Source organism: Cavia porcellus, unplaced genomic scaffold (assembly GCF_034190915.1).
Source record: "Cavia porcellus strain 051 isolate PalLab524CR breed Dunkin Hartley unplaced genomic scaffold, mCavPor4.1 scaffold_9, whole genome shotgun sequence".
Lineage (NCBI taxonomy): Eukaryota > Metazoa > Chordata > Mammalia > Rodentia > Caviidae > Cavia > Cavia porcellus.
The window spans coordinates 10,654,291-10,680,504 of NW_026947492.1; the positions used below are offsets into that span (position 1 = coordinate 10,654,291).

Genomic DNA, 26,214 nt, shown 5'->3' on the forward strand with positions numbered 1-26,214 from the left:
GCTGCCTGACCTCTGCACAGCCGGGGTGGGCCCTGGGCCGCACCACACTGACGCCCTTACCTGGCTGCGCCCCCACTCCACAGGGCTGAGTGTTCAGGACCTAATGGATTTGGGCTCTGAGGACAGGGTCCAGAGAATGCAGAGCCATCTGTCCGTTCCCCCATCTGTCCAGGCGGGCGGGGGCGGGGGGGGGGCAGAGGTCCCTGCGGCTTTTCATGGAATAAATTAAAAGCTCTGCGGTACCTGCTCTCTGCTCCTTCCACCATCAGGCGAAAACTCATCTGCAGATTCTGTGGTGAGGGCCAGGTTTCAGTTGACAAATCCTTGTAAATAATCTGCCAAACCAGGCTCACTGACCTCAGGCCGCGGCTGGAGCCTGCACTAAAGCCAAGGCTGCTGCTCCTGGGGTGGTTCCCAAGCAGGCCCTCCTCCTCTCACAGCCACTGCCCGCAGGCGCCACCTCCTCACCCCACCCACCCGGCCCAGCCTCCAGCCTCTTCCCCCAGTCCTCTGTGGGACTTTGCAGTTGGACACCATGGGAACCCCAAATGACCAGGCCGTATTGCAGGCTATCTTCAACCCCAACACCCCATTTGGAGACATCCTTGGGGTGGACCTGGGAGAGGAAACAGAGCAGGACCGAGATGAAGGTGAGCACGAGCGCTTGCAGTGTCGCTCTTCACACATGCTGGCTGCGGGGCTGGGGGCCTTTTGGAGACAGGTCTCACTGCAGTTCAGGCTGCCCTTGACCTCACTTTATAACCCTGAGGCTGGCCTCAAACTCAAGCAATCCTCCTGCGTCAGCCTCCCAAGTGCCAGCATTACAGGCATGAACCACCACACTCCCCGTGACTGCTGGTCCCTGAAGGTAGCGTAAGGGCCCATGAGATTGGAACCCGGTCGATGGTCCTCAGTGTGGGGAGAGTGATTTATCAGGAGACATTCTGTCCAGAAGAGCAAGCCAGAGGGCATCACTCCACCCGCCTTCACCCCTCTGAGTTTACACTTAGTTCTTCCATGATCCAGGCTTAATTGCTTTGGATGGGTGGTGTTGAATTCTCAAATCTTGTCATAACAGACAATGTCACGCCCACAGAATGGAAGGCAGAGGCCGTTGGGAAGTTCAACATAGCAAGCAGAGTTGGCACTTAGACCTTATCACAGCCAAGTGCTCAGTCTTCTGCAGAATGAGGACATTTTCCACTGGGACTGGAGGAGAAGTGCGTATGTCCTTTTTTAGACAGTGAAACTTTAGCTTTACTTACTGAAACTTCAGGCTGAGCTATACCTTGGAGGGATTTTGGGATGTCATGATGGGCTTTAGGGAGCAGGCAGGATGGAAGAGCAACAGAAAGCTGAGAAGCCAAAAAGCCCAGCACTCATGCCGGCTCCACACCGCGTAAAACAAAGTAGTTTACTGGCCTACACCTCAGAGAGTTGGGAGTCCATCTTACGGCCTGGGTGCCATCCAGAGTCCCTTTTTGGTCCCTGTGGCTCCAGGTCTAGCTCCCAGGCTTGGTGTCCTCACCTCCTACCCCAAGCTCAGGAACGCTACCCCTGCTGGGACTCCCACGCATCAGGTCTGGATCAGTTCCCGGGGCCCCAAAGCCTGAAGTGGCTTTTTCTTTTTGCCCTCAATGACCTGTGTGTCCTCACCGGCTTCTTCCCCGGCACAGACGCGGTCTTCCCTCCAGCACGGCTAGAGCAGTGCAAGGCCCTGGAGCTGCAGGGTGTGAGAGCCGCAGAAGCTGGGGACCTCAGCACAGCCCTGGAGAGGTTTGGCCAAGCCATCGCCCTGCTTCCAGAGAGAGCTTCAGCCTACAACAACCGGGCCCAGGCCCGGCGGCTCCAGGGCGATGTGGCAGGTGAGGGAAAGCACCTCGGAGCCTCCTGCTGAGGGCCGGAGGTGAGGGAGTTGTTTGGGAACCACTAAACCCATGTTCGGACCTAAAAAGCCTGCGGTATGGCTGATCTCACAGGGCTGTGGGGAAAGTCGGAAGAGATCGTGTTCCACTCATTTACTGAAGAAACAGTCTGCTATGTGGCTGTAGGCTGAGTACCAAGGGTACAGAGAAAAGATTCACTCTTTATAGCTAACACTTACATCGTATTTGCTACATGCCAGGTATTATGATTATGCACTTACATATAGGCTACAGTAACTCAATCTTACAATGACCCTTGAAAAGCTAGAGGTACTCTTGTTATTACCCGCTTTTTTAGTTTTGTTTCAATTTGTTTTTTGAGACAGAGTCTTGATATTTAGTTCAGGTTGGCTTTCAACTCACTTTGTAACCTAAGCTGGCCTTGGACTCCAGATAATCCTCCTGCCTCGGCCTCCTGAGTGCTGGGGTCACAGATGGGCACCACCGTGCCTGGCTATTTTCATTCTAAAGATGAAAAAACTAAAGAATGGACAGGTTAAGTGACTGGCCCGCTATCTTTGGGAGGGAAGTATCAGAACAGGGATTTGAACAGGATGGGGCTAGGGGGCTTAAACCCCATGTGATACTGCTCTTTAGGGAGCTCAGTCCAGGGGACAGAGCAGTGACATTATTAGGTCATCGACATAGCACATTTAAGAGGGGCCCCCAGGATGTGTTCCTGAAGAGCACGTTTTGAAGGATGAGTAGGAGCTAGCTGGGCAAGGAGGAGCAGCCCAGAAGGGAGGGCTCAGGTACCCAGAAGCCGCGCATGGGCCCAGATAGCTTCAGCTCCCCAGGCTGCATGGGGCGGCAGCCCACAGCTGGGACCAGAGCGGGGAACTTGGGGTGTCAGGTGGTGGACGGGGCAAAGGTTTTAAGGGAGGGTGTCTGGCTTAAACCTGCTGCGTTCAGCTTATTCTGGCTGGAGTGGGCACCATGGGACAGAGAGGCAGTGCTGAACTCACTGCTGCCTTGAGAGGGGCGCAGGTGATTCCACCTGGAGAGGTTTCCACCCCCCTAGGCCTGCCCCGCTGAGGGAAACTGAGGTACCCTGGAATCTTGAGAGCACCTCTGTAGTCTTGGTTGGGTAGGCAGCATCGGGAGGGACAGGCTCTGCTTGCTCCTGGACGGTGGAAGCTAGAGCACCCCAAGGGCCCTGTTAGCTCCTTCAGGAGACTAGAGAACATGGACTGAAGTCGACCTCCAAAGAAAGCAACTGGTAGACCTTCTAGAAGACTCTAGCTGGGTGCTTGGGTTTCTGCGGTCGAAGGCCTGATCCAAGTTATTTTATGAAGATAATAAAAATTAAAACATTGCAAGCCAGCACCAGCTCCATAACTCCTTCCAAGGAAATTAGATTCAAAGTAATGAAGAGCAGGCTGGGGATTTAGCTCAGCGGCATAAGCACCTGCCTTGCAAGCAGGCAGTCGTGAGTTCAATCCCAGGTACCAATAAAAAGGAAAAAGAAAAAAACCAAAAAAACAAAGTAATGAAGAGCACTGAGACCATTCAAGAGAGCAAGGCCATCCACCCAGACAGCAGCTCTAACAGCAATAGAAAAGAGGGGAACAAAAAGACATCAAAAAGAAGCAGTGGGGTGGGGATTTAGCTCAGGGTGCAGAGCCTGCTTTACAAGCGCAAGGCCCTGAGTTCAATTACAAGAAGAAGGGTGGGGGGGAGGACCTGGGGAGGAGAAGGAGGAGGAGGAGGACCTGGGGAGGAGAAGGAGGAGGAGGAGGACCTGGGGAGGAGAAGGAGGAGGAGGAGGAGGAGAAGGAGGAGGAGGACCTGAGGAGGAGAAGGAGGAGGAGGAGGAGGAAGAGGAGGAGGAGGACCTGGGGAGGAGAAGGAGGAGGAGGAGGACCTGGGGAGGAGAAGGAGGAGGAGGAGGAGGAGGAGGAGGAGGAGGAGGAGGAAGAGGAGGAGGAGGACCTGGGGAGGAGGAGGAGGAGGAGGAGGAGGAGGAGGAGGATAGGAGGAGGAAGGGGGGAGGGGAGGCAGGGGAAGAGGAGGAGGAGGACCTGACTTAGTTGTATTTGTAGGAAACAGCTATTTCACAGCTGGGGATGCGGTTCAGCGCCATACTTGCCTGCCTGGCAAGGGCAAGGTCCTGAGTTCAACCCTGGTTGAAAACAAACAAATGGTCATGCAGCTAGTGATTGTTCCTGACCGTGGGACTCTGGGGTTGGTCTCCTGACAGAGAGCAGAGGTGTAGTGACTTCTCTGGGGAATGAACGTCCTGCTACCGGCAGGGGCAGCGGGCCAGACTCATTCAGATGCTGACCAAAGTCCTCCCAGCAAGGTTCATGTTTTGAGGTTATTAATGGTGGGCTAAAAAAAAGAACAAAGCAGGGGGCTGGGGATTTAGCTCAGTGGCATAAGCGCCTGCCTTGCAAGCAGGCAGTCATGAGTTCGATCCCCGGTACCGATAAAAAGGAAAAAGACAAAAAAAAAAAAAAAAAGAACCAAGCAAGAGGACCTGGACTTCTGTCCCCATGCAGCCACCGTGCCCTGCTCGGTGACTGCAGCTCAGGGGTCTCTCCAGCCCCTGCAGCCGTCAGCTGGGGAATGGGAATAACAGTCCCTTCCGCCCTGTGAAACAGCATTGCAGAGGCTGGTGAGGCAGGGGTAAAAGAGTTTGCCAAGATCAAGGCAGAGCCAGAGATTTAACACGCAGGTTATGCAGCACAAAGCCCGACGCAGAGGCATTGTGGGTGCTCAGAAGCAGTGTCCTTTTGAACAGGAAAAGTAGAGTCTGGAAGGGGGAAGTGGTCTGCTTTGTGTAACCACAATTCAAAAGAGGATCGGATAAGCTCCAAAAGGTGGGTCATTCTGGCCGTGAGTCGCTGTATGATGCTCCTTAAGCTTATTCCTTATGCAAAGTGTTGGTAGGGGCCCTGGGAATCGCGGTTTGTTTTAGGGTGGCTGCTTGGCCGGAGTGGCTGGACTGCCACCCACACAGTGATACTTTGGTCATCTTGCGCTCCAGGCTGGAACTCACCACTACTGAAACAGCAGTTCGAAAAAAGTCCGCTCAGAGTTTGTAACTTTGCTCACAAGTCAGACCAAAAATCTGACCAAAAATCCGACCTGAAAAAACCTGTATGAGCCAAGAGTGAGTGTCCCTGAGGACACGGAAGGGTGACCTGACCCTTCAGTCTAAGCGCAGCTCTCACCCAGATGACACACAACGCCCGAGTTAGTGCAATAAACAGCGATCACTGTGCTTCCTGTGTGCGTGCTTTATCTTACTTTACTTGGTACCGAGGTTTGAACACATGGCCTCGCTCTTGCCAGGCAGGCGTTTACTGCCGAGCTGAACCCCCAGCCCTGTGTGTGTGCTTTGTTTGTGTAAGATGCCCTAAGCAAGGCTCCGAGGGAAGTTTGTGATACCAGCGGTAAGCTAAGAGGAAAACTGTGAGACCCCTAATAGAGCTAAAGAAAGTTGCCAGTGTGAAATTTGTTAAAGTCCTGGAAAAATGAATTTTTAAGTGTCGCTTTGGGGTCTCAGAATCAATTATTTGGCTTTTCACTATTTCTAGTGGGAAAAATACATTCAGTTCAGTGTTCAAACCCAAATTCGTCAAATTGAGTTCAGCAACTGAGGAATCATTGGGTTCCATGTTTCCACCTGACAGATAAACAGAGTCGGGTCATTGACATTTGGATGGGGATTCCCTTTCCACAGCTACTTCAGGCGGGAGGTGCCTGAGGGACCTCCCCAAGGAGTCTGTTGAGCCATCAGGGGTCATTGGGACCAGGTAAGTAGTAACAGTTTGGGGGAGCTGTCCAAAGGCACACAGACTGGGAAAGATTAGAGTCCGTGTTGGTCATATGTGTAATTTAATGAACTGCAACCTGACGGAGACAACAAGCACAAACATGCTAAATACAAGTGGACCCCCAAAAGAAGGCAATTAGAGAGATGAGTGGTCCCCCAAAAGGCAGTAGCCAATACATCTCCAGCAGCTGGTATTCCAATCTGCCTGCCCTTGGTAGCTTGATTATGTTGCTGTTGTTTGGCTTCCAGAAAAGTCCGGACACACTGTTGTACCTGTCCTGTCCTGTCCCGTTTCTCCACGAACAACACTGTTTTTCATAGCACCTGTGCCCGCCACTCCCTTGCAGTGAGTAGGTCTAGGGCTCGGTGATTTTGTAGCACAGTTGCAGCCAGGGAATTTATTTGGTTCTGTGTAGCATAGTCCTGCTGAAATTTCTTCATTAACTTTGGCTAACGATGGAGAGAAGTTAAAAAGATCTGCTAAGAGGAGGGTGCTGTACCCCCCCCCCGTGACCACCTGTGATGCCAGCTGGGGAGGGGGTGCCAACAGGGCTGGGATGCATGGGCTTCCTTTCTCGGAAGAATGTGGGCCTGTAATTACTGGTAATGAATGGCACAGGAGAAGTGCTACTGAGGTGTGGCAACCTGGAAGCACATGGGCCGGGGTTCCGATGCCATTCCAGGTCAGGGGAAGGCTTTTGGAGCCACAGACGTATAGTACTCCGGCATACAGTGGTGGGCGTTCTGTTGCGGTGGAAGACCCAAGAAATTAGCCTCTCTACTCCAGTATTTCTGGTCAAAAGCGATGGTGTGTACTGCCAGAGATACAGGTTTATAACATATGGGTTATGAAGTTAAGCGAAGAAATGTCCCTGTGAGATTCTCAAAAGGTGGTCCCCTCCCTCTGTTTTAGGAAGAATTTATCCTCACTGGTGTTTTTCACATGAGCGCAGTTTTGTCCTTGTTTATAACGTGGTCCAGAGAGAGAAAAGAACAGACTGTGATTAGTACGGCTTAGCTGAAATCCCCAGAGTATGGAAGTTGGTGGTCTGCGCAGAGGTAGATCGGGAAATTCAGAAGGGAAGTAGCTCCTTGTTGGTTAGATTTTGGGGATTGTTTGGAGGTACAGTGGTATAGGAGGTGAGGCTGATATGATTGTCACATTTAAAGGGCAAATCTGGACTGCTGGGGTACAGCCTCTTGATTTAGACCAAAGAAATGAAACTATGCACAGAGCAGCAAAAGTTTGGAGAGAAATTTGATTATAAATAGGCCTATACCGGGGAGACTGAGGCACAGTTACCAAAGAGATGCTGTAAAAGGTGGCTAGTCAGGGTAATACATGAAGCCACTGGCCTCCCGTGGAAATGCCAGTCCTGGAATTCACCTGGAGGTGGTCGGCATACCCAGCAAGGTTACTTGAGACTTTTTTAAATTGAGTGACAACTAACTGGAGAGGACAGGATCCTGTCTGCTAGGACAGTTGGGCTATTCATGCGAGCAAGAACGAAGACAAAGGCCAGGATGCATATGGGGAAGTTTAATCCTCACTGGGGCCATAACTTGAGGAGGGTAAATAGGAGACATAGTAAAGATTGGAGGCTGAAAGCTTGTAGGGTTCAGTCCCAGAATTGAGAAATAGAAGTGGGATCAACCAGGCCTCAGGCTTGTTAGAAGCTGGGAGGGCCAGCTGTCCCCTGAGTGCTGTGGAAACAGGAAATGTAGGGAGACCACAGCTGCAGGCCATTTGAGTTTGCTTCTGAGGCCCCAGCAGCCTTAACTCTGGACCAATAAACCCAGGGACAGGCCCTGTAGTTTAACCTTGTAATTTAAGCATTCTCAAGTTGGAGAGGTGAGCAACACTTGATAAGGTACGGTCCAAATAGCCATGAGTGGCTTTCTGTCCTGTGGGAGGGTTTTCTGTCCTAGGGTTAATGTGAAGGGTGAGCTCAAGAAGGTGGAGTCCAGCTTGTCTGGTGTTCAGTGACGGCCCTGATAGTCTGTGCCAGTGACATACCAAGATAGGTAGTGGGCCTCAGGATTTACCAAGAGGTCTGTTTGAAGAGAGAGTTTACCATAGAGAACTTCAAAAGCACTCAGATGGCCTCTATGAAGGCCACAATCTCAGGAGCTTTGTAGGCAGAAAGAGGACTTCTCATCAGGTGACTGCATGGGTGTGGGCCCCGTGGAAAGCACAGGCTGCGTCTGTGTAGACAGGAAGTGTCTTCCCTGCCCTCAGTGGGAAGCCTAGTGAGAGGAATTAGTAGTGCCCTCGGGGTACATGTGGAACTCTTTGAGGCTCTTTAGTGCGCACCCCGACAGTGCCGTTCCTCTACTTTGAACCGCTGCCATCTGTGAACCAGGTGGCCTGACAGTGTGAAAGGAGAGAATCCTGTAAGTCTGATCTAGCCCTGGACAGAAGTCAACTGTCTCCCACAGGAATGTGGTAGAGGGGCCCCCGGGTCTGGCAGCAGAGTAGCAGGATCTAGGGTTTGACAAGTCAGCTTTGGAGTTTAGAATACAATACGATATAACTTACATGCTCCTGTTACTACAGCTACATAACAAGCCATCCCTAAACTTAGAGGCATAAAACAACTATTCAGCAACTCCGTGGATGTGTAGCAAAGGTAGTTGTTTGTGCCATCTGATGTCCAGGGTCTCCGCTGGGAAGACCTACAGTGGATGGAGACTGGAATCTGTAAATGTCTCCCAGCATGTGTTTAATGATCGATGCTGGCTCTCATCTGGGACTCCATTCAGGACTGTCATTTAGAAAACCTGCAAGTGCCTTTCCACGTCTTGCACTTCCTCACAGCATGACACCGTCAAGGTCATGGAGCTTAAGACCCCAAATTCAGTGTCCCAGCTAACAATGAAGAAGCTGTATCACACTTTGTGACTCGGTCACAGAAATCACATGGTGTCACTTTCATCATTTGATGTTACAAATGATCCACCAGCAGGGCGTGGTGGGTATGCCCATAATCTCAGCAGGCAGGAAGCAGAGGCAGGAGGATCCCTGGAAATTCAAGGCCAGCCTGGGATACATAGTTTAAGGCCAACCTGCACTGCAACGCAAGACCCTGTCTCAAAAAACAAAGAGTTGTAGCCCACTTACAGTCACAGGTATTTAAATCAGACTCTACCTGGTGATGAGATGGTGGGGATGATGTAAAGACCATTTAAGACAGAAGACATTAACCAGGGTAGAAGCTGCCACACTCCCCACAGCACTCCATGGTGTGGACGTTTTCCTAGATCACGGCTTTTCTTCACGCTTTTGCAGATATTGGGGCCCTTCTCCCACGCTTGCTCACCCTCACCTGCTTTTTAAATCTAATTTCTGTTTATTCTTCCAGCCTCATGGCACATATCATTCACTCATTCATTCATACCCAGGTTTCTCCCTGGCAGAGACACAAATGTCCACATCATGCTGCTCCCCCCCCCCTTGGTCCCTCTGACTAACCCGGGTTGGGGGAGGGTGGAATCACATGTATTAACTCCAAGTCCCTTAACTGAGTTCAAAACCTGGATCTGTCACTTACTATGTGAAGTTGACCAAATGCTCATTTTTAATGCTTTAGTTCCTACATCTACAAAATGCAGATTATTATGCTCATTTTTCAAATTTATTTTTTAATTATTTTTTCCAGTACTGGGCTCATGACCTCATGCTTGCCAGGCAGGTGCTATGCCACTGAGCTGAATCCCTGGCCCTTAATTATTTTTCAATGCTTATTTTTTTTTCCTTTTTTCTTTTTTGAGACAAGTACTCGATACACAGTTCAGGCTAGTCTCGAGCTCACTTTGTAGCCCAGACTGGTCTTAACTTGCCAACAATTCTCTTGCCTCAGCTTCCTGAGTGCTGGGATTACAGGCATGAGCCACCATACCCAACTTCATTTCTTTATTTCTCACTTTTTGTTGTTTTTTGTCTTTTTGATACAAGGCTTCACTATACAGTTCAGGCTGTCTTTGAACTCATAGCAGTCTTCCTGCCTCAGCCTCCCAAGTGCTAGGATTCAAGTGTGCACCACCACGCCTGGTCTAGTATACTTTTTTTTTGATACTGAGTATTGAACTCAGGACCTTGTGCTTGCTATCAGGCGCTTACGCGGTTGAGCTGTATCCCCACTCCCTACACTCATTTTTAAACTGATGCTTGCATGGGATGATATCAAGACACCAACTCACAGGCTCTTCAGTAAAATGTAGCTATCAGCATCGTCCTGAAGACAACCGTATGGGTCAAAGGTTCATTTTAAGAACTGATGTTGAAATGCAAAAATTTCACCTTTAGTTCTGAGAAGCTTTATTGTTAAAGATGCAAATTTAGGGGCTGGGGATTTAGCTCAGCGGCATAAGCGCCTGCCTTGCACGTAGGCAGTCGTGAGTTTGATCCCTGCTACCAATAAAAAGGAAAAAGACCGGAAAAAAAAAAGATGCAAATTTAAAAACCTGCTTGAGCTATATTTAATGTCATCCATTACTGATATTTCTATGGCTTCATGATTTAATGATTATAACAAATGATCATTCAACTTTAAAAAAAAATATTATAAAGTACTGGGCTGGGGATTTAGCTCAGTGGCACAAGCACCTGCCTGGCAAGTGTGAGGTTGTGAGTTCAATTTCCAGTACAAAAAAAGGGAAAAAAAAATTGTAAAGTACTTGAGTTTTATTTTTTTGAGTTTAATATATCTCCACCGTATTACAATTGAGATATTAATCTTGCAGCTTCATCAACATTAACTGGCTCATTTTCATGATGCTTCTGAGTAGTCAGCTCTTTCTGCAGAGGTTCAAGAATAAGCCATTTGGGCTGGGAATTTAGCTCAGCAGTATAAGCACCTGCCTTGTAAGCAGGCGGTGTTGAGTTCGATCCCCGGTACCGATAAAAAAAAAAAAGTAAAAAAAAAAGATTTAAAAAAGAGTAAGCCCTGGGGCTGGGGATTTAGCTCAGCGGCATAAGTGCCTGCCTTGCAAGCAGGCAGCCGAGTTCCATCCCTGACACCCGATCCCTGGTACCCGTAAAAATAAAAAAGACAAAAAAAGCGTAAGCCCTTTGGGGAAGGGTGCAAGCTCCTGCTCAATGTTTACAAAAGCAGAGTTCACTCTGCAAACCTCTTCATCACTCACAATGTTTCTCTCTTAAGGTTAGTAGTACCTGTGTCTTGCTTTGCTTTTAGACTTGGCTTTTTCAGTTGAGTGTGAAATACATTCTTGGACTTCTGCCCTTTTAGTTTATGCTTGGCCATGGTCTTTGATACCCTTGTGCAGCTGTTCAAGCTAGGTGACTGTCACCTGCACACTTGCATATCTAACCAATCTTAGACACAGCATTGGCACAGCACATTCTGTTCAGCATAGCTAATTATCTCCCAAAAATATGCTTTTTCTTTTTCTTTCTATTGGTACCGGGGATCGAACTCATGACCGCCTGCTTGCAAGGCAGGTGCTTATGCCGCTGAGCTAAATCCCCAGCCCCAAAATATCCTTTTATCACTACCGGTGTGAAGGACCCTTGTCCTGTGCTTGCCCCGATGGTCTTGCCCTTGAAGGGCACTTTATCTCTGCTTGCACCGCTGAACCAAGCAAAGCGACTAATGCAGTCTAATTCACTGACCATAAATGACTTTCTTCCTTTGGTTCTATTAATTTCTGTGTTCAGACTCAGCCATGGTTTTGGTCAACTTTGGGTCTTCAAAACTGTCCTTCGGTACAAAACAGGTCTGTGGAAGTATTTTATAATGAAAAAAACCAAGAATTTGTGGTGATTTGATGGTGGTTTTTGTTTTTGGTGTTTTGGTTTGGTTTTGATGTTTTTCTTCACATTGTCCTTTCTAGGTACTTAGGGTTTGCACAGTTTATGTGGAAGGGCTTTGGTTTTATGCACCACTGTGCTAAGGAGGGGATGATGTCAATGTCAAGTCCCACGTGTCAAATGGGCTAAATCCCAGCTCTGTAACCGTTTGAGCAGGGTACAAAAAGGAAACCAGAATAACTGGGGAAACACTCAGGGGTCACAGTTATTGACTTGGTGGATGGCAGCTCTAACAGACTCCTTCAAATACTGAAACGTGTGACTTGCCTTAGGAAACAGTGAGGGGTTATTTCTGTGGTTTTTTGAGACAGGGTCTCACTATGCAGTTCAGCTGGCCTTGAGCTCACTTTGTAGCCCAGGCTTGTCTTGAACTTGCAGTGATTCTCCTGCCTCAGCCTCCCGAGTGCTGGGATTACAGGCATGCACCATCATGCCTGGCAATGGGGGTTATTTTTTTTTTTTTTGTCTTTTTCTTTTTTTATCGGTACCAGGGATTGAACTCACAACCACCTGCTTGCAAGGCAGGTGCTTATGCCGCTGAGCTAAATCCCCAGCCCCTAAAAAAAAAATCTTGTACTCCAGAGCTTTTTAAATCTTCATAGTAGCCAGAAAGACCTCTCAGGATTCTCTGAACCAAACCTTTAAAAAGCAAAGTCAGGCCTGTCTCCCTAATGGGAAGCGCGTACCGTCCTCTGTAACTCTGCTTCTGCATCAGGGTAGAGACGGCCCTTCTGTGGGCAGACAGGCAGGCAGGGCCAGCCAGAGTGGCCAGAGGCCGGGGAGACCAGTGGGCTGGCACAGAGACACCGCAGACTCTCCCCTTTAAAACACCAGATGCTTCAGCTCACGGCGTCCGTGTGAGCTGGGTGGGGACCCGGATTCCCTTCTCGGGGTCACCCCTGACAGAAGGCTGCTCTCACTTCAGGCCATGAACACAAAAACCTTCTCAACATGCCTGCAAGCGCAGTTCTGCATCTTCAGTTTTCTCAAGAGAATATACGTCAGCGTTGGGGACGGAGTCTACAGCCTTTTCGTCTGCAGACAGTGGGGAGAAACTGGAGGGCAGCGCGTGACAGGAGAAAAATGTGGGAACAAGTGCAGAAGCTAAAATTAAAACACTTAAAATGCAGCTTCCGAATTAGGGTTTTTGATTTTTCATTACAATATGGAGTTTTAAAATTCTTATAACCACATGCTTGCAGTACAAAAGATTACATCCCAGGGCTGGTACATGTACATAACACATGGATTCTTTCCCTCCCGTCCCTCCCTCTCCTGTCCCTCCCCTCCCTCTCCCGTCCCTCCCTCCGCCCTCTCACTGCCCCCCCACCCCGCCCTCATCTCTTTGCACTGTCAGAGCATACATTTACATATTTAAATTTTTGTTTTGTTTTGAGGCAGGGTCTCACTGTGTAGGACAGGCTGGCTTCAAACTCATGGTGACCCTCCTGCCTTAGCCTCCCGAATGGTGAGATTACAGGTGTGTGCCACTGCACCTGGCTGTCAGTACCTTTATGATAGAACTGACAATGGCACATGCTAGAATAAGCGTCCTAGAAATAAGGAGGCCGCTCATCTGCCTTTCACTCTTACACAAACCCAGACAGACAACTTATTTACTTATTTATTTTTTGGTACCAGGGATTGAACTCATGACCTTGCGCTTGCCAGGCTGGCGCTTAGGCCGCTGAGCCCCAGACAGGTAATTTAAGTGGGGAGGCATCTGCTGTCGTACAAGGCTTTTGTAGTGAGTTTTGGATACGCTCTTCCTGTTCTCAGGCTTTCCTTGTCTTTTCTTCCCATCCCTTCCCTTCTGTTTCCCTTCCCAGCCCTTCCTGATCCTAATCCTGCCCATGATACCAAGATATATTTATTAGTTTACATTCAGACACTTATCTTTATTCTTTTTTTTTTGTGTGTGTGTGTCTTTTTCCTTTTTATCGGTACCGGGGATCGAACTCAACTGCTTGCTTGCAAGGCAGGCACTTATGCCACTGAGCTAAATCCCCAGCCCCCTTATCTTTATTCTTTTACAACATCCAAAGAAGACTGCTATCTAGACACAGAAGACAATGATCAGGAAACTGACAAGGATGTTCCACCCCTCCCATGACACTGGTTACAAGACTCCACTTCCCCAAAGGGGGCTCTGGGGTACAAAGTAGAAAATCAATAGCTTTCTGTGCAGAAGAAATAGGAAAATACAGACGGCTGAAAATAACCTGCGAGGGTAATATGCAAAATAGAAGTAAAATGTGTAACTATTTGGTTGCCCATAAAAAAGTGAACAAAAAAACCCAAGAGGTAAGCATCTCCTGAGAACCAGCCATGCTGGAGCTTAGGGCGCTGAGCAAGAAAGTGGCGCGCAATCCTTCCTGGGAAGCGACAGTGGCACAGCAAGCAGCGGGCACACCAGGAAGTGAAGCAGTCAGCATCTCCCGAGATCCAGCCACGTTGGAACTTGGAGGGCTGAGCAAGAATCAAGAGGCAAATTTAGACAGGGTCTGTCTGCAGTGGGATCCTGCCACTATAAGGGGTAACATGAAGAGACCTAAACACTGAGAAAATATTGACGGATGAGGATACGAACAGATTTCAGATAGCAGATTTCAGAGTCAGCACGGAATCGACTGCGAGCAGCAAACTGGACACACATCTCGATACTCCCAGGAGGACAAGGGCCGGAAGTGGATTGCGGGGGGCAGGGATCGCAGCGTGGTTTATGTAATCTAATCAGTGGGTTGCTCCTCTTTAATGGAAGGAATCCCAAGCAAGTTCAAGAAAGACTGCTCATGGGGAGACACAGAACCCCTTTCTACCTCTCCACAGACTGAGAAGAGTTCCCGAGGCCATTCCTCGTCCGAAACCCAAGAAGCACAGCGTTCTGGGTCAGGTCACGGGGCAGCGCCTATGTGGAGGGATGAATGTGAAATGCCCACTACCAGAGCCAAACATCTCAGACCAGAAAAGAATAAACGTGACGGCTGTCACGGGAGTCTCAGAAACAGAAATTCGTGAACCTCCTGCAGAGAGCAAAAGTGAAAACTCAGCTACCTGTGTTTGCCGGGGAGGAGATCTTTGGAGCCGGACCCCTCACTCCAGGCCGGCAGGAGTCCTTCACTGGCCAGCGCGTGGCCAGAAAGCGCCCTAGGCGAGAGCACTGCCAGGCTTCTGGCCCCGAAGAGCAGACGAGCTTGTCGCGCAGCAGGACTCAGACTGCACCCTGGCCTGGCGGGACCGGCTCTTCCTTCAGCTGTTTCCCATCTGAAGAAGTCACAGCAGCACCGCAAACAGTGGTCTCGGGAAGGAGAAATCTCCTCCTGGAAATCTGGAAGAGCTGTCAAGTTCTATACAAGTGATCCTGACTGCTAACCTAAACATGAAAGGAAAGGCTGGCTGCGTCCTGTAGTGGCAGCACAGAATCCTTTGGAATGAGGAAGCAAAACCCTTTGGCGTAAGAGACCTGCAGATAAGCACTTGGTGATTTATAATGTGAAAGACAGCAGCATCATTCCTGGTCAGAGAACCACAGGTGCTGCAACTCACAGTACTAGCGGTGCAACAACCCAGGATGGCATCCACGTGCCAAGCAGCAACCCAGTGCATGGGCTGCACTTCACACTGCCAGCCCCAGGAGGGAGGAACTGTGAGGTACGGCGGCCCAGCCCCCTCGCCCAGCTCTCCCAGGATGACAGGCCAGTCCCTGCCTCAAATGTCGAGGACCCCGTGAGCGCTTTCCTAACTTCACTTTAAGACTCACAAGGCATTGCAGAGCATCTAACAAAGTATGGAAAGAAAGAAAGCAGAACCTCAGGCCCCCCGCTTCGCTTGGAGAATGAAAACCACTAGTTCCATGGATCCCAGGGACAGGCTGCGGGAGATCCAGAATGTCCTGCGTGGACAGGATTGCTTCTCCGAGCAGGGGGCACTGCCGTCCTTCTCTAGCCGAGGCTGTGGGCCTGGTGAGAAGCCTGTGCAGTGGGAGATGGCGGTCTGTCGGCTGCCAAGACTTTCTGAATGGGGTCCACTTTCATGGAAGGCAGGCACACCTGTGGTGTTCAAAAACATTGCTTCGAAAATTGCCAGTGAGCTGAAACTTTAGCCTATTGATTATCACTTAAATACAGTAGCAGTGAAAGTGTTTTCCTGAACCCTGGTAGAAATGTACAGTGTAACGTTTAGGCAATAACATTTGCATCTTCTAAATCATGACTTCAAGTCTGAGGATGAGACACACACATTCTCATAGCGTAGAGTCCTATTTGGCCTCACTGTCCATCTGTCTGTCAAAGTAGCTTCCCATCCTGGGGCCTTGGTGTGAGACAGCGTTCGCTCTTGTTGAGGTCTCCCATGCACCACAGTCAGCCTTGGCAGGGTTTAGGGATTTTGTGTCAGGAACTTGATGGACTTGAAAGCTTTCTGCTGAGTGGGAGATTAGACAGTAGATGTGGAAACTAGGGTGGTACCCACATCAGAGTCTCCAGTGGCCTGGAATTAGGGTACAGGTCATAATGCAGTTCCTTTCCCCAAAACTGGCCATGTATCCATGGCCAGAGCACCTCTGGAAGTCACCTGTTAGAGTTCTTGGGACCCCCACAAAACTAGCTCCCTAAATAACGCGCAAAGCAGAGACCCCCTTGAACTGGAACTCTGCTACCTCGATCTACCTTGGATTTGTTTTTCTATTTGGTGCAGCAGCCTCTTTACCTTAATCATACAACGGTGCACTGCATGCTAAAATCTCCTCAAAAGTGTGACCTAATTTCCGAAAATACACAATCTTTCCTAGAAAACCTGTAGCAGATATTCATGAGACTCTAAAGAGCCTAGCTGCTGTGATGACGTGTTTTCAGTTTCCGGCTGCGTCTGTCTTCGCGAGCCTTTCTTTTGGGCAGCAGCATAATGACCACTGAGCTGGACAGCTGTCTGGTTCAGAGATGAGTATCTAGAAAAGGAACACAGGGCTTCTATTAGAAGGCTTCATCCACGAACTTAATGGCCCTCAAAATCTTTTTGTTTTGTCATTGTTGTTTGAGACAGCATCTCACCACATAATTCAGGCTGGCTTCAAACTCACAGTGGTCCTTCTGCCTCAGCCTCCAGAGTGCTGGGATTACAGGCAAGCACCACCGCCCTGGCTAAAATCATTGTAGACTTATCCTGTCCTGTGGTCGCAGAGCACTGTGCTGCCCTCAGCAATACTCGGGCATGCCTGCTGTCTTGCCCAGTTCCTGGTTAGCACCATAACTGGCCGCTAGGGGGTACTCAGGGACCTGAATTAATTTTTCTCCCCCGCCCAGGTCTATAGGCAGGCGCTTATGCCGCTGAGCTAAATCCCCAGCCCCCAGAATTAATTTTTCTTTGTATGATACAGAGTTTAGGCTGCTCTATAGTAGCAATGCTCATTAAACAACATCAAAACTACAAGCAGTATCTCCAGCCCACTTTAGGGATGTTCCTGGGGCGGCACGCTGGTCAACAGTACAGCCAGCTAAGCTTGGAAACATGCAAGGATGTCCACTTGTGGCATGCAGCACTTTCCTCTGTGAACCACAGCTTAGCTGGAGCAGGAGCTCTGACTCAAGGCAGGGGGCATCGCCCGGTGCCTGCAAGGCACCCTTGCAGTCCAGGTCTCCTCTTAGATAAGGCTTCTGAATGTGGAGGATCAACTCAAATGCAGTGTTTACCCCATTTAAGTCTATAACAGCTTTTTTTTTTGGTACCGGGGATTGAACTCATGACCTCACACTTGCAAGGCAGGTGCTTATATTGCTGAGCTAAATCCCCAGCCCTGTAACAGCTTTTCAAATATACTTTTTCAGTTCCATTTGGTTTTGGCAATGGTTAAAAAAAAATCACCACGATTCTATTCACTGGGATTATTTGTGCAAATGTTTCAAATGCTACTATTTCCAAAGATAGTAGTAGTGGCCTGAGGAGCAGTAGTGGATAAGGGCAAAGGCTTGGAAGTTTGGTAAATCTAGACTAAATCCAGATGCAACACTTATTAGCTTTGTGAACCTGGGCATGTGACTGAAACTCTGAGTCTCAAATTTCTTACCTATAAAGTCTGAGCGAAGCTGGAGGTGGTGGTGCACAGCTATTCAGGAGGGTGAGGCAGGAGGATTACTGTAAGTACGAAGTCAGCCTGGAATACATAGTGAGTTCAAGGCCAGCCTGAGCTGGGACTCTGTTTAAAAAAAAAAAAAAAAGGTCAGGCATGGTGGTGGCACACCTATAATCCTAGCACTTGGGAGGCTGAGGCAGGGGGATTATTGCAAATTCAAGAACAGCCTGGGCTACAAAATGAACTCTAGACCAACTTGAACTGCATAGTGAGATCCTGTCTCAAAAAAATAAAAAGTCTGAAAACAGCTTTCACTCAAAGGATCATTGACAACAAAGGTAATTATGAACCTCACTCTGGGGTTCTGCGGATTACAACATATGATGTACTCTCATGCTCAAGTTCTGGAGATCAGCGCAGTGTTTCCCCGTCTTGGAATACGGTACCATTTGCTTTCAAGACTATCATACACTTTTAAGAGAGGCTTTCCTTCAAGGTGTTCATAACATAAGCACCATCTAAGTCCTTCCAGTGTAGACAGAAGTAGCTGGAAACACAGTTCTCATACTAAATTGAACAAAACAGATGTTCTCATACAACATCCAAACAAATGTCCATAGGAAGAAACCAAAGGCAAACGATTACTTTTCCAGGTTGAGCAGAATGGAAGGTGTTCGTAATCTCAGATACTTGGGAGGCTGAGGCAAGAGGACAAGTTCAAAGCTGGCTTGCACTTAATAAGAGTTTGGCTAGGACCCACCATATACCTTAGTAAGACTCTGTCTCAAAATGAAAAAAAAATTTTTTTTTCTTTTTTGGTACCGGGAATCGAACTCAGGACCTTGCACTTGCCAGGCAGGTACTGTGCCACTGAGCTATACTCTCAGCCCCGAGAATTTTTTTTTTGAGCTCCAGGATTTAATCCCTAGAACTTCGAAGACAAAAAAAAAAAAAAAAAAAAAGCACCAGCCCATAGTCAGCTGGCTCCAGGGCCGAACAGCATGGCAGAGGAGAGAAGAGCTCATGAGATGGTGGTGGGAAGCAAAGAGATCAAAGGAGGAAGGAGGCCCCCATCTCCATCAGGCTTCACCTCCCAAATCACATTTAACCCTAAACTCATTAGCAGATTAATCCACTCATACACCAGTTTTTGAGACTGCATTCCAGGGATGAATCGGCAGGGGCAGAGAGTTCGAGGGCCACACTGGGTCCTATTTAGGCTAATGTCTTCCTTAAAGGTATCCCTAGGAGACGGAGATTGTTCATTTATCAGCAAGGGACCTCAGGCCTGCGCTACATTGGGATGTCCAACCAACGCTAGAGGGCGCTGGGGCCAGAGAACCTATTATAGGGTGATCAATCTGGATAGCGAATAGGGTGAGCGGGAGGGAAACTCAAGGCTCTGGAGAAACGCTCAACCGCATGCCCAGAGTCGACGATCCAGCTATCGGATCAGGAAGCCGGGTGAAGTGTGGCAGAGCTCCCCAGGAAAGAAAACGGAGGCAGAGGGTCCTTACAATATGAGTGGATTCGTCCAGCACCACACTGGGCGATTAAGGGCGCCCCAGAAGCCCAACGAAGTAGCCTCGTATCCTACCCGCGCGAGCAGACAGCTGATCAGCTGCCTTTTGCCTATGCTGGTGAGTGCGCCGGCAGTCAAAATGGGATAATCGCCGTCCACGAAAGGACCGGCAGTGTCCCGGGATGTTACCCCGAAGGGCGGCTACGAGTTAGGAGTTCGCTCGGCGGCCTGTGGATCCAGCCTGAGTGTAGACGCAGCCATAGACATTCCGTTACCGCCGTGCCAATGGGTCAAGAGAAAGAGCAGAGCCCCTTAGGACACCAAAGGCTCAGGAAATAGCGCTTCGGGAACCGGGCTGGGCACAAGGCAGTCAAAACAATTTAAGACCCAGGCAGAGTCAAAGGGAAGCCTTAACAGGTACCCTGTACTGCAGAGAGCTTGATGCTGGGGCCATCGGAGCAGGCACGAGAACAGGGGCGAGGGTTTTACAGAAAGGAGGGTCTGCCAGGGGCGCGCTCCTCGGAAAAGTCCCCAGCAGGGGCGAGCCGAACGAGTCCCAGTGTCAGCACGGCCGTTCGTCCCACACCGGTACCGCACCGCCTCGCGGGCGGGATGTAACTGACCCGCCGCGGGGCCTCCGTGACGACTGGGGGGTTGGGTGGGCGGGGCCCTGGCGCCTGCTGACCCCGCGCGTGTCCGCCCGCAGGCGCCCTGGAGGACCTGGAGCGCGCCGTGGCGCTGAGCGGAGGACGCGGCCGCGCCGCCCGCCAAGGCTTCGTGCAGCGCGGGCTCCTGGCGCGGCTGCAGGGCCGGGACGACGACGCCAGCAGGGACTTCGAGCGCGCCGTGCAGCTGGGTAGCTCCTTCGCGCGGCGCCAGCTGGTGCTGCTCAACCCGTACGCCGCGCTGTGCAACCGCATGCTGGCCGACATGATGGGGCAGCTGCGCGGCCCCGACAACGGACGCTGAGCGCGCGGGCGGGTCTGGGGGCCTGAACCAATAAAGCTGCCGAGCTGAGCGATTGTGCCTCCTTCAGTTTCGTCACGCGCCCACTCAAGGGAACCCAGGCTCGGGCTGACCGGGCAGGGGCCCGAGGTGCGGGCCGGGTGGGGCGGGAGCGGCCACCCACTCGCTCATGGTCGGGCATCGATTGGCCCTGCCTGGCGCGGCCCCCTCCACCTCTCCCTCCCCCTCCCCCTCCCGCGAACTGCGGTGCTCGTCAGACCTGAGCAGTTGCTCGGTTGCGCTTTTGGAGGGAGCCAGGTGAGCCGCACGGGGGAGGGGCGGTGGCGGGATGCTAGGGCCATCTTCCTCTAGGGCCCAAGGCCACCTGAGCAACTGGGATGGGAGAAGGGGGCATAGGGCGAGAGATGGGAGGGAGAAAGGACAGGGTCGGAGGGCAGTCCGTTTGGAAGAGGGGTATGTGCAGACCGTGCCGGGGGGGTGAGGGGCTGCACAGTGGCTCCTCCTCTGTGTCTTCGTGTGTGTGCTGTTTGTCCCCAGCAGTCAGTGCCGGATTCTTTGCCCGCAGGTTCCCAGGTGTGTGCCGGGTGGGTCTGTACTTTTGAGCTTTGCACCCCGTTGCAGTGCATCAACAACTGTGCGCTAGTTCACAGTCGTGATTTCGTGTATGGTTCTTTTTGTTTTTTTTTTTTTTTTGAGAGTCAATTTCTGAAGGCGTTGCTAGGCCTGCCTGCTCTCATCTGGCTGACACCGAGGCCACCCCGTACTCTCAGCAGCCCGGGCCCGGGCTCTGGCCACCATGGGGCAGCCTCCAGGCCGAGCCATCCTGCCGTGCACACTGCTGCTCCTGCCAGCCTTTCTGAGCTCAGGTACACTCCTGTTGGTTCCTTGGCCAAGCACTTCTGGGTGCCAGAGCCCCATCCTTCCCCTCCTTGCCTGCACCTTCCACCTGGTGCCCTCTTTAGGTGGGACAGGCCTAAGCTCCAAACCCAGGCTTCCTTCTCCCACTTAACCTACCCTAGTCTCTCCCTAGTGAGAAGTGGGTTCAACCAGCCTCTAATGAGAGAACCCAGTCACCTTGTCTCGTGAGGTGCTGCCCCTTGGTAAGGACCTCATCCCAGTCACAGAACAGTACCAGCCTCCCTCAGCCCCTCTTAGAGGCTGCCTGCTGTGTTCCAGGTTGGGGGGAGTTGGCACCACAAATTGATGGTTACACCTGGGCCGAGAGGGCACTTCGGGAGAATGAGCGTCATGCCTTCACCTGTCGGGTGACAGGGGGCCCTGGCTCCCCCCGATTGGCCTGGTACCTGGATGGACAGCTACAGGAGGCCAGCACCTCAAAACTGCTGAGTGTAGGGGGGGAGGCCTTCTCTGGAGGCACCAGCACCTTTACTGTCACTGCTCAGCGGGCCCAGCATGAGCTCAACTGCTCCCTTCAGGACCCTGGCAGTGGCCGGTCAGCCAACGCCTCTGTCATCCTCAATGTGCAATGTGAGTATCCCTGAGGTGAGCAAGAGGCGGGGTTCCTCCACTCCCAGCAGCCTTGTGGCAGGTGCTCAGCATGATATCAACCAACACTTAAGCTCTTTGCAAAGTATTTTTTTTTGTTCTTTGCAAATATTAATTCGCTTTATCCTCACATAATTCTATGAAGGGATTATTATTTTTGTCCCCATTTTACAAATATGAAAACCGAGGCACAAAAAGGTTAAGCAATCTGTCCAAAGTTAGAGATGGTAAGAAGCAGAGCCAGACATCTTGGCTCTGATAGGTATGTCCATCTGGCAAGTCACACGGAGTGAGCAGGAGTTGGGTTGGGCTGCATATACAATTACATCTTAAAACTTACCTTTTTTTTGATACCAGGCATCAAACTCAACCTTGTACTTGCCAGGCAGAAACTGCCGCTGAGCCACATCTCCAGCCACCCTTTACTTTTAATATTTACTATAACATTTTTTAAAAGGCAAGTGGTGCACTGTCTGTGGGTTAGACAGGCCTGTGTACTGATCATTATGAAATGCTGCCTCTGATCATTCTGAAATCCAGCCATCCTACCTCAGTGCCTACTCTGAGAAGTTCAGATCTCTGGCTCCCATCTGGATTTGGGGAGAAAAGGCCAGGGTATATGGGGTGTGGTGAGCGCTTATCACTCTCTTTTTTACACTAGTTAAACCAGAAATCGCCCAGGTCAGGGCTAAGTACCACGAAGGTGAGGGCCCAGGCCTCCTGGTTGTCCTGTTTGCCCTGGTGCGTGCCAACCCACCTGCCCACGTCACCTGGATTGACCAGGATGGGCCAGTGACTGTCAACACCTCTGACTTTCTGGTGCTGGATGCTCAGAACTATCCCTGGCTCACCAACCACACTGTGCAGCTGCAGCTCCGCAGCCTGGCACACAACCTCTCCGTGGTGGCCACCAATGATGTCGGGATCACCAGTGCTTCGCTTCCAGGCCCAGGTGAGCAGTGCTAACAGCTGGCTCAGCAAAGCCTTAGGTGGGTACAAGCATCACAGTACAGAAACGGGAGGACTTCACTGCCCTGTGGGTGGGTCTCATGGATGAGCTGACCCCTAGCCACCTTAGGCAAGGAGGACAGAATAGTTTAGCCTATGGCATCTCAGGGTTGCGGTATTGCCCACTTGAGGCTAACAGTGGACAACCTGCAGGGCTCCTGGCCACCCGGGTGGAAGTGCCACTGCTGGGCATCGTTATGGCTGGAGGGCTTGCTCTGGGCACCCTAGTGGGGTTCAGCACCTTGGTGGCCTGCCTGGTCTGCAGGAAAGAGAAGATCAAAGGTAGGGCCAGGGGCAGTGGGGACAGAGGGTGGCTGGAGGAGTGGCAATGAGGTTGGGGTGACTGGCAAGTGGCACTGGACAGAATGACCCATCTGCCACTTGGCAGACCTCTTGCAGGATGTGGGTGCAGGTAAGACAACACACCCAGGCAGCAGGGACAGGCATGGAGAACCTGGTCTCTGGTCTCAAGGCCAGGATGGGCATTGAGAGACTCCTTTCTAAAGGGTCCAGCTCTGAAAAGGCAGGGGGGCAGAGCCCACTGGGGGTGAACACACAAGAACCAGTGGCATGGTTTCTTTTTCCTCAGGCCCCTCCCGACGCCCATCTCTGATCTCTAGGTAACGCCTGGGGCTAGATGGATGGGCTGAACCCAAATGCAGAATGGGGACAGGTGGGAACTGGGGGATTCTGGGAAGTCTGGGATGGGCTTCAAGCCAGGAGCTTGTGCCTGCTGGTGCCTGGCGCATCTCGGCCTTTGTGTGCACTTTGTAGTGGTTCTAACAACCTGAAACTCAGCAATGTGCGTCTGCCACGGGAGAATATGTCCCTCCCTTCCAACCTTCAGCTCAACGACCTGGCTCCAGATTCCAGAGGTATGTCCGGGACCCTGGTGCTTGTCCCTGCTTTAATTCCAAAGTGCTTCTGGTTCCTAAGGGGGGGAGTAAAGCTCCACCCACTACATTCCTCATCTTGGGCACCACCCTGTTTGCCACCCAGCAGAGAAAGTAGCAGACCGGCCAATGGCTCGGAACAGCAGCCGGCCAGAACTTCTAGAACCTGAGTCTGGTGGCCTCCTCACCAGCCGAGGTACTGGGGAGTAGGCCTGCTGCCCTCCTTATGCTGCAGCCCTTTGTCAATGCCAAAGGTCTCTGAATGCCAGAGGGTAGAGAGCGCTTCCCCGTGTTCCCAGCAACCAGGACCACTGAGTCCTCTGGGCATCTCTGACCCTGCAGGTTTCATCCGCCTCCCAATGCTGGGCTACATCTATCGAGTGTCCAGCGTGAGCAGTGATGAGATCTGGCTCTGAGCAAGGTGCAACAGGAGCACCCTTTGGCCCTGGACACCCCAAGCACCCCGCCAATTCCTCTAGTGCATCCTCTGCCTGGGCATGAGGCCGTGCAGCTGCTACTGGCTGGTCCTCCTGCCTGGGGTAACCTGGGGTCAAGCACATGATCTGTTTCGCTAGGATCTACCTTAGCAGGGCTGCCAGCCAGAACTAAGCCCCTTGTGCTAACTCGCAAGGGTTGGGGCCTGCGCATGATGACTGGGCCCAGCAGATAGAACTCCCTGACCAGGTGTGTCCAGCTGTCATCCAGCACCAAGTGTGGCATGGCCTGCTACATGCCCCACACCCATACTCGATAGCACTTATAGAGTAGGCATGGGGAAGGCTGCTTATAACAGGAGGGCCTGCATGTCTTTAATGTCCTTATGCTATGCAGCGTTGTCGCCCCAGGGAGGATGCGGTACCCTGCTAGCTGTACAGAACTAAACTGCCCTTTGCCCAAGAACCAACCTGTGGCCCGGGCCCCCCACCAAGCACAAACTGGTCCCTTTTGCTGCATAGCTCTCCACCCCTCACCCTGTGCCTCTTGCCCTGCATCTTAAATATTATAGATTATACACTGGCTCTTCTCTGTTTCTTCACCTGGCACAAGTGCCTGGTGTTAGCACAAGTCTGGGAGGAAGAGAGGTGCCCAGGACTGCATGCAGCTATGCATCATTTTTTACTGTTAGCACTTGAAGCACATCCCCTAGGGGAGCGGGTAAGAGAGGGCCCAGAACCCTCTGGGATCCCCAAGTTTGGCCTTCCTCCGATTCACTGTGAGTGTCCTGAGCCCTCAGGTAGACAGTTTCCTCTCAGCAAGTCTCCCTGACTGCAGCCCTGGCCAGCCCTGGCTTGCACACCCACTGGAAGCCACCTGTCCTACCCCACCCTGTTTTTTAGGTGGGGCTAAAGAGGATACATAATTCAACAGTTCCAGAAACTTAGGGAGACATAGAGGGAGACCACATATCCCAAAATGACCTAAAAAGTGCTTTTAAAAAGCAGCATGGAAATGATTGGAAATTAGCAGAGAGAAGAGGATATTTTTCCCTTGTTATTTTGTCATTTTTCCCATATTACTGCCTAGGAACAGTGCTAAGCACACAGTAAGATCAATAAACTTGAATGAATGAATATATTTGCTGTTTTGTCAAATATTTTTTTTAAATGAAGAAAGATTTTTGATGGTGCTGGGGATCAAGCCCAGGGCCTTGTACATGTAAGAGATGTTCTGTCACTGAGCTACATCCCCAGCCCTTGACTGAAGTATTTAAATCGCACAGTATGTATTGGGCATGGTGGAACACACATTATTCCAGGACTAGAAGGCTGAGGCAGGGGCCAGCAAGTTCACACCTGGCCTGAGCAACACAGTGACTAAGTCTCAAACTTAAATAAGGAAATAGACAGACAGACTGGGGCTGTAACTCGATGTAGAGACCCTGGGTTTGATGCTCAGTATGAGGTGGGATTTGACTCAGGGCAGAGCACTAGGCTGACCTGGTGTCAGTCATGATGTGATTGTGGATGGTTTGAGAATTTGTAAGAAACCATCCCTCTCCTGTCTGTGTGAGCACTGTGTATACAAAGTCAGTCCAGGCCAGCTTGAACTCTACTTGTAGTCTCAAAAAGACAGATAAATAAGGCAGCAACGCGGCATCTTAACGTTGCCTTCCCCTCCTGTTGCTGCCCCCTTTCTCCCTGTATCGGCACTGGGCACTGGGCTCCGGATCCGTTCAGTTCCTTGAGCCTGAAACACCTACGAGTGACTCTTGATCTCTTCCATGAGCCACAGCCAGTCTCACCAAGTTCTATCAGTTCTGTCTGGTCACTTACTATTGCCTCAGGGAGCAGGGAACCCTGAAGAATGTCTGGCCCTGCTCGGAGTCCCCATCCAGGCTGTTAGTGTTAGCTCACACCCTGTATCTCCTGTCACATTTCAGCATGGTCCTCCAGGCTTCGTGCCTACCGTGACGTCCCCATGAAAATACAGAAAGAGGGGCTGAGGACTTCCAGAGTGCTAACCTCCACTCTGCTTGTAGTGCTGCTGGCTTTTCCAGATTCCCCTGCCTGCTGTTCATTTCTGCTCCCCATCACCACAGAGAAGGGACTGAGGGCACGTGATCTCCAGCAGGGCCACCTCAGTCACTCAAGACCTAGCTGCAGCAGACCTCTGCTGGCAGTACCTGCCATGGACACCCCGTGTGTCTAAGTACCCCCCTTCTCTCTCTTCTTCAGCCCTTGCCAACACTTCTGTTTTGAGGCAGGGTCTCTCTATG

At 50.9% G+C, this 26,214-nt stretch overlaps 2 protein-coding genes and 1 long non-coding RNA gene across 10 annotated transcripts; 2 read left to right on the plus strand and 1 right to left on the minus strand.

Moving 5' to 3' along the window:
• The first annotated feature begins 455 nt into the window (after positions 1-455).
• Positions 456-20,142, plus strand: Ttc36 (tetratricopeptide repeat domain 36). Of its 2 annotated transcripts, none has more exons than XM_003472796.5 (3): positions 456-650; positions 1,677-1,865; positions 19,832-20,142. In XM_003472796.5, exons 1-3 carry the CDS (start codon positions 536-538, stop codon positions 20,092-20,094), a joined length of 567 nt encoding a protein of 188 aa, XP_003472844.1. In that variant the 5' UTR covers positions 456-535; the 3' UTR covers positions 20,095-20,142. The 2 variants fall into 2 exon arrangements, with proteins under 2 accessions (XP_003472844.1, XP_063111942.1); XM_063255872.1 differs by lacking the exon at positions 19,832-20,142 and adding an exon at positions 12,462-12,752.
• On the minus strand, positions 13,147-19,834 carry LOC111757650 (uncharacterized). 2 transcript variants are annotated; one of them, XR_010049662.1, is made up of 3 exons: positions 19,201-19,834; positions 17,598-17,726; positions 13,147-16,481 (listed from the first exon to the last, which is right to left on the minus strand). It is a non-coding gene; the product is annotated as an uncharacterized LOC111757650 (long non-coding RNA). The 2 variants fall into 2 exon arrangements; XR_002791954.2 differs by having other exon boundaries at positions 19,121-19,834.
• Positions 20,143-20,283: 141 nt separating the features above from the next.
• Tmem25 (transmembrane protein 25) lies at positions 20,284-25,073 on the plus strand. Of its 6 annotated transcripts, XM_063255870.1 has the most exons (9): positions 20,284-20,388; positions 20,790-20,957; positions 21,268-21,579; positions 22,259-22,549; positions 22,759-22,887; positions 23,195-23,225; positions 23,380-23,480; positions 23,605-23,694; positions 23,841-25,073. In XM_063255870.1, the coding sequence occupies exons 2-9, from the start codon at positions 20,888-20,890 to the stop codon at positions 23,912-23,914; spliced, it is 1,098 nt and encodes a 365-aa protein (XP_063111940.1). In that variant the 5' UTR covers positions 20,284-20,388; positions 20,790-20,887; the 3' UTR covers positions 23,915-25,073. The 6 variants fall into 6 exon arrangements, with proteins under 6 accessions (XP_063111940.1, XP_005005020.2, XP_005005023.1 ...); XM_005004963.4 differs by lacking the exon at positions 20,284-20,388 and having other exon boundaries at positions 20,655-20,957; positions 23,608-23,694; XM_005004966.4 differs by lacking the exons at positions 20,284-20,388; positions 22,759-22,887 and having other exon boundaries at positions 20,655-20,957; positions 23,608-23,694.
• The last annotated feature ends 1,141 nt before the right edge of the window (positions 25,074-26,214 follow it).

Excerpts from the sequence above, each read along its gene's own strand:
- Tmem25 (XM_063255870.1), top strand. The coding sequence starts at position 20,888 with ATGGGGCAGCCTCCAGGCCGAGCCATCCTGCCGTGCACACTGCTGCTC. Across the intron at positions 23,226-23,379 it reads CGCCCATCTCTGATCTCTAG|TGGTTCTAACAACCTGAAAC; the intron begins GTAACGCCTGGG and ends TGCACTTTGTAG. Across the intron at positions 23,695-23,840 it reads TGGCCTCCTCACCAGCCGAG|GTTTCATCCGCCTCCCAATG; the intron begins GTACTGGGGAGT and ends CTGACCCTGCAG.
- Ttc36 (XM_003472796.5), top strand. The coding sequence starts at position 536 with ATGGGAACCCCAAATGACCAGGCCGTATTGCAGGCTATCTTCAACCCC. Across the intron at positions 651-1,676 it reads AGAGCAGGACCGAGATGAAG|ACGCGGTCTTCCCTCCAGCA; the intron begins GTGAGCACGAGC and ends TCCCCGGCACAG. Across the intron at positions 1,866-19,831 it reads GCTCCAGGGCGATGTGGCAG|GCGCCCTGGAGGACCTGGAG; the intron begins GTGAGGGAAAGC and ends GTCCGCCCGCAG.